Raw genomic sequence first — 7,668 nt, 5'->3', positions numbered from 1 at the left:
TGTCATATGCCTATTCTCGACTTAGATTCATACACACGTGTGTGGACCATGTATATATATTATAAGTTTATGCATTGTCATGGACGATCTGCGTTTTATGAGAATCTGGACTCACAAGGAATTGGATATTGCATACTTAGTACAGCTAGAGACAGAAAAAGAACTTGTTTTATAACGAAATTAAATCACTGACGATATAGTTTTAGATTGAACATTGAACTATTTGTCATATGCCTTTTCTCAACTTAGATTCACACACACGTATCTGGACCCTACATATATCTTTATACCTTGTCATGGACGATCAGCATTTTATGGGAATGTGTACTTGCTAAGTAATTGGATATTGCTTATACTTGCTTCTGGACAACAACTATGACCTTAAACGAAGGTAAGAGATGATGTTGTAAATAACAATGAATTTGTGGAACATGTAATCACGTAAGACTGAAGAATTCACTCGTAGAATCGTACTGTTCCATTAGACAGAGTGATGATCAATGGTGTGACTGGATTTCCTTCACTATTGACATGAAAATTTGATAATTACGCTTTTGAATCTTCGCGGATAATTGTTATCTGAAACATCCTTAGACTTCTTCCATCAATGATGAAATAGAATCCCGTGAAATCCTGAATTTCAAAGTTGAGTGTAGTATTAATTTTCAAACAATGCTATGTTGATACACGTATTTGTCATAATGACCAATATTTTATTTTGCTATAGCTACAATCCTCATGAAAGGGAAGAAACTGTATAGATCTTTATGAATATAAACATATTTCTAATGATGAATCTGTTTTACAATTTTAATTGTCATTAAACCTTACCGTACCGGACCCCTTGGTCTTGTTCTTGTATTTTTCAAAGAGCCTCAATGGAAGTATGTATTCTGTTGCCATTTTACCGATTTGTATGTTTTCCTAGTGTTTATATATACTTTTGTGTTTATTTCCTTTTTTCTGTTTTGACCATGGTTAGAACATGTTGACCTGGATGATGTTTGGCGAAAGTTGGGGATCCGTGGAAAGTATCAGCTGGTTCAGGCCGGTCTGCTCCTGCTTACTTTACTCCCGGAAGCTATACAACTCATTGTTGTTGTTTTTATAGGTAAATCCGCATAGATAAAACAATACTAAGATATTACCAAAACTAAATGATTGTTTTTATGTGTTTAAATTAGTCAACATATACAGTTTTTGATTATGTTTTAAATCTGTAGTTTTTATTTGCATTGCTCCTTATTTACGTGCTAAATTTAACTAACAACCAGGTAAATAGTTTTTAACCGTATTAATATTGACGGGTTAATCGTCAGTATTTCTCAGATGGCGATATTATTTTCCGTATATCCTGTTTGATATTTTGTAATGAGTGGACAGATATTACAATTTATAATGCATTTGCTAGCATGTAGTTTCATCAATATGATATTTCATCACTTGTAATAATCCTTATAATCTAATGAAAAGAAGTAATAATATCAATGTGAAGTATCAAAATTCATTACTCATGTATACTTTCGACCACAATTCTTGATGAAAACTTAGTTTAAGCACATATCGTAACACTTGTTACATCTTTGTAAAGCTTGTTTGCGCTTTTTTTAGGATACCGTCCGTCATACCAGTGTGCAAATGTGTCTTCTACTGACGTGTTACCTTACACCGGACAATACAGTAACACAAGTGTTGATATATCCTACCACGAGTGTCGGGTCGACTTGGCCTTTAATGATACCAATACGACGATTCTGTCTTTGACGCCATGTCCAGCCGGATATACCTATAGTCTAGAGAAGGACCGGACGTTCGTTACAGAGGTTATACACATTAATGCCTATGTACAAGTTAGAGAAAGGCCGTTTTCTGTTTATTGTTTGTTGGGGCTTTTTTTCAGAATGGAGCTAAAACAAGCGTATGTGTTTATTTGATAATTACTGTTTACTTGTGCGATGTTATGTCTGGTGTGTAATCAAGATTCACCTGGCGGGTCTAGTAAGAAGACAATTATCCTTTGGGAATACCTGGTGATTCAATGTTTGCAGATAATAATGTCGTTTGTTATTTTTCTAATAATCACGAAATATCCAATGTGAAAAATGCCCCATACAGAAATTTTCATCAGAGAAATAATCAATAAGTGATTTCTACTTCACACCTGTTGATAATCAATATCATTATATTCTTAAACAGTATGACCTGGTCTGTGGCGGGGCCGAGCGAGCAGAACTATCACAGACCTTGTTAATAGTTGGCCAAATGGTCGGTGCCGCCATTTTGCCTCAGTGTTCGGATAGGTTCGGGAGGAAACCTATTCTTGTCTGCTCTAATATCGCCTTACTCGTAGCAGGATTAGGTGGATGTTTCCTGCCAACTTTTACTGGATTCGCAATAATGAGGTTTATCATTGGAATCTTCCAACAAGTATGTTTTTCATCCATACTCTGTTTTATTAGACATTTATTAAGTTCTCTATTTATTTATTTAATTCTCTATAATTTATCCAACTCTCTATCTAATTATTTATTCACTTGTTTATTTATTTATCTGCACATCAATGGCTCGGTACATGTAAATAAAATGCAAACATTGAGACGTTGGAAATTTGACCTCATAGCATTATGAGGTCATTTCAATAGACATTGGGTAAGTTTACTTTATTGTTTGCAAATATGCATATGGAATCAGGCATAAGTTTCCAAAATTTATTTATAGAAATTTGCATCTACTTCTGGAAATGTAACCAGCCTTTTGCTTTCGGTAAATATCTATCTGATACAAGTTAATGGCTTACACATGACAGTTATCTTTTTAACATTATCTTCTGTGTTCTTGCATAACGTTCCTCTGTCGTTTATCCGTTTATCAGGGACTCGCTATGGTAATGCCTGCCATGATGCTGGAACTATTTCCAGCGGAAGTACGATATATGGTAGAAGTTGCTTCGTTGACTACATGGACCTCATCCATGGTCGTGGTGACACCTGTAGCTTACTTTCTCAAAGATGTCTCCTGGCGTTATCTGTACCTCGTTCTCACGCTCACCTCTGCATTCAGTATCTTTGGATATTGGTAAAAACCGTTAGACATGGTATTTATAGTTAACAGACCGGAAATGGAAATAGCTCGTATAACTGACAAATGTGCGAATTATTTTCAACAAGAATGAACAAATCACATGCAAAAATTATCACGAGGTTGAATAATCTAAGGCGTTAATGCTCATCCCTTTCTATATCTTCATTAATTTAATTTTAATTGGGATATATAAACTATAATAAAAAGAAACGCAAGTTTGATTTTTCTAATATGACCTTTAGACACGTGTCTAAATTGAATTGAATTTCACACTGAACTAACTTCGTACAATGTGAACATGTTCTTCAGTTAAAATTCAGTCGACCGTGACCCCGCTCGACGCTGCAAGCTTTCAGCAGATTTTTCAAGAAAACGTGCATCCCAGGTACTCTTGCACCATATGTACTGGTAAATCATTACAAAATGAACATTGGAACAGTGCAGATCAGTTACACAACATTTCTTTTCGAAATGATTGTGCAGCGAAATGTCGTGTTGAGTAAAGTCGATAGGGGTAGGGCCATTGCTCTGATAATGCGGGGGCATTATCAACGTCATGTAGCCTAGCAATATGGTGTAACATGAGACTGATAGAATCGTTCAGCAACCCCCACCCCCACCCCCACCCCTTGGGGATGAGATAAGGGTTTGACCAGTCAGCACCAAGCTGGCCAGCACTCGGCAAACTCTACGACGAGGATAGCGATATCGTTGTTTGCGGAACTGACCCATGTTTGATTATTTACTCATATACTTGCAAGCAAATGAAAGTTTTCCATTGCGCCATTTTCAATCCTCCTTGGAATGTTCGTCAAAATTGATGACGTCATCATTTAAGACTTTGTTACTAAATGTAAAGTGATGACTTTACGTTAAGTTACTGAAAGTATGTAATCTATACTTATGTCGCTGTGAGCAGCGTCATATAGTGTGACCTCCAGTGCGAGATCAATATATATTTTCCCTAGCAACCGCCGGATAATCCTGTTAAGTATATGAGAAAATCCCATTTAGTTAGGCGTCTCAGAGTCGCAGGGAGATTGGGTGACGTCCTAGGAGGCATACGCCTCTCGCACCTCTGTAACTGATTTCAGACGGAGATGGAGACGGAATGTCAAGTTGTCGACACTTATGGTGGGCCAGTGTGTCCAAGAACGGTTAGGAAATGGGTTGCGGGAGTTTAAGGCCACGACGTCCCTATGTTAGTCCGCCACTTACGCAGAGGCGACGCCAACTTCGAAAACAGTGGCTGTTTGCACATGCATCTAATCGGTTTCGTTTGGCCCATTGGAGACGTGTGTTGTTCACTGACGAGTGTGGCTTTACGCGTTACAGGTTAGATTGGCGACAATGTGTCTATCGACGTCGTGGTGTAATATTCTAACACTTGCGTAACGGAAAGAGACATATTCAGAAGAGGGTCTGTTATGGTATGGGCAGGAATATATCAAGCCATGAAAACACCTCTCGTGGTCATCAATGGTAATCTTACAGCAGTAAGATATTGGGATCAGGTCTTGGCACCAAAATATCTTCCTCTTATCCATCAACGTAACCTTATGCTGCAACATGACAACGCGAGGCCCCATGCTGCTAAGGTTTGTCGTGACTGGCTCGAAACACGTTCCAGTTCTTGGATGGTCACCATACATTTGTGGGACGAGCTAGACAGGGGGGTTAGGAAGTGCGTCAACATCCCATATAATGTCGCACGACTCACGCAGGCCCTTATTCAGGAGTGGAATAATATCCCTCAAAGGGCAATACACACATTGATGGGGTCAATGCTAAGGAAAGTAGGCACACACGCTACTGATTTGGATCAGGAAACGGTGTGGGATACCCTTGTTTTAACGGTATTCACTACAGCACTGTTTGTGATAGGACAACAAAAATAATCGAAATGTATTCAGGATTGATGTAATAATCAAGAAACCCACACCATAAACACATCATCAGAGAATAATTTCAAATAATAACTATCGAAAATAAATTTTCGTTTCTTTTTTCCGCTTGTATGTAATTTTTTGAGAAAAAAAAATAGGTTTCATTGGATGATAACATATAAATTATATCTTATAGGATATACAACGAATCCGTCCGATGGCTTCTTGCAAATGGAAAAACCGAAGAGGCAAAGAAGATCCTACGAAAGGCTGCGAAGATGAATAATGTCGACGAAAAACAAATTATGGACATTGTGGATAAGGTTATAGCAGTCGAATTGAATGCGAAAGAAGGCGATGATATCGATGAGAAAACCAACATGATGCCGGAGGAACCAATCAACGACAAGAGAACGAAGAACAAATTACCGAAATACACCATATTTACGTTGTTTAAAAAACGGCGAATAGCAATGGTAACAACAATAATGATAATCGTTTGGTACGTATTTCGTACTCCAAGGAAATTGTATAAATTGAATATATATTCGAAATATATCACAAAAGGTTCCATCTTATGTTCGGTTGTTAATACCTCACAGTTATTATTTTATTAAAGACTAACTGAACTTTTAAAAGAACATCGATGAAATTTCAATAACATCCGTAGCTTTGGTTTCTGATGACATTTCGTATAATACTGTATAATATGTTACTCTGGTTTAGCAATTATTCATATGATATCAAAATCAGACATTTTTAATTGTTTCTATTTAAAGAGAAAAAGAAACATATGATCCATCAAAAGACCAAGACTTGTTTACGTATCAAACCTACCATAACCTAAATGTCTGTTTCAGTATGATATATATTGACCAATAAGTAACAACTTATGTTAATCAAATTAAAGCAAAATTCCAAAAAGCAAAACTTCATACTTTTAAATTCCCTTCTAATCTTACTAACAATCACATTCCTTTACGGACACAAGGACTGTCTAATTATATTGCAAAATAATGAATGGGTAGCAAATAATACATGCTAATTATAATACAGGACGGTGGACAGCCTGACGTCCGACAATTTTATTTTCAATATGGCTGGAGTGTTTGCTTAATTTCCATTGGCCAGTTTCCTGTTTTTTCTCACACGGACCTTTCAGTGAGCAGACCTGTTCGTGCTAAAAATAACTGTTGGGAAATTCCTCAGGTATTGCGAACCTGTTCGTGCTATTTTTAGCGCGAACAGGTCGGCAATCTTTGCCTCCAATCACACAATGTGGTACTTTATACAATTATTGCATTTTGTTGTCGGTGTACACGAGACTATACGGACCTGGGCAAGAGTTTGTTCATCGAGGCCGAAGGCCGAGGCGAACAAACTCTTCCCAGGTCCGTATAGTCTCGTGTACACCGAAAACAAAATGCAATAACTGCTTTGTAATATGACCAAATAAAACAAATGAATAACAATTAATTATTAATTTACTATAATGTTCGAAGTCCGTTGACTGACCTTTGGCACCCAAATATTGCCTAAATAATTTCGCAGCGACAGCAGTGTTCTTGCGTGTGTTCTTTGCATCTTTTTTCTTCAATAGATCATTAACTTCTTCTTCGTTTATTGTAGCAAAGCGTTCTGTGGGTTGACCGTCTGCCATATTGTAAACAAAGTGGTTCCAAACGATCGCTTGTATCAAGCATTCTGATTGGCTGTTGTCAAAACTAACGCGTTGCGCGATTGGACAACAGGGAAGCAAAGATTGCAGACCTGTTCGTGCTAAAAATAGCACGAACCGGTCGGCAATGTGAAGGGAATTTCCCAGTCGAGTTATTTTTAGCACGAACAGGTATACTCACAAACAGGTGCTGGAGAGGAAAACATGAAGTGGGCCAATGAGAATAAAGCAAACACTCAAGTCATATTACAATGGACAACAGCCAATCATAATCCAGGAAACAAACGATTGTTCAGTGTTACTCTGTTTACAATATGACAGACGAGATACCCCTACAATAAACGAAGAGGAATTACAAAATGTTTTTGAATAAAAAAGACTTGTTAAACACCCGGGAAAATATTTCATGTGGAACAAAACTATTCCAGCAATATGTAAGTGCCGAAGGTCAGTCTGCATCCCGACTTTGAAAACTTTAGTCAACATGATTTGAACAGCAGCCTTGGGATTGTATATCGTATATTGTATATATAGGCCTGTAGCCTCGATGAACAAACACTTCACCGGGTTTGTATAGTCTCATGTACACCTCAACAAAGGTCAATATTTGTATAGTACACATCTGTCCAATAGGACGGTGGACAGCCTGCCGTCCGATATGTTTATGTATACTTCTCTCCTACAGGACGGTGGACAGCCTGACTTACTATGGACTGATCCTGTCTTCAGCTTCTCTGCCTGTCAACAGATATCTCAGCTTCTTTTTACTAACCATCGCCGAGTATCCTGTCGTGTTGTTCGAATTTACACTGATGAATCGGTATGGATCTACTGATATAGACTAAGATATGTATGGTATTGATTTTGTTGTTTTGTTATGTATGTAGTATTGTGATATACATCTGTATGTAGTATTGTGATATTTGTAGTATTGTGATGTATGTAGTATTGTGATATGTGTAGTATTGTGATGTAGTATTGTGATGTATGTAGTATTGTGATATATATGTATGTAGTATTGTG

General features: G+C 37.4%; 1 protein-coding gene across 1 annotated transcript; it reads left to right on the top strand.

Annotated features, from left to right (window-relative positions):
* Positions 1 to 2,196: 2,196 nt before the first annotated feature.
* LOC117319742 (solute carrier family 22 member 6-A-like) lies at positions 2,197 to 7,465 on the top strand (the record flags this gene model as incomplete). Its single annotated transcript, XM_033874495.1, has 4 exons — positions 2,197 to 2,427; positions 2,873 to 3,075; positions 5,164 to 5,469; positions 7,331 to 7,465. Coding segments are annotated over 4 exons (875 nt in total), but the record flags the coding sequence as incomplete, so codon positions are not given.
* Between the last annotated feature and the right edge of the window lie 203 nt (positions 7,466 to 7,668).

This window comes from Pecten maximus, unplaced genomic scaffold (genome assembly GCF_902652985.1).
Source record: "Pecten maximus unplaced genomic scaffold, xPecMax1.1, whole genome shotgun sequence".
Lineage (NCBI taxonomy): Eukaryota > Metazoa > Mollusca > Bivalvia > Pectinida > Pectinidae > Pecten > Pecten maximus.
This window is presented reverse-complemented; position numbering and strand designations above follow the sequence as displayed.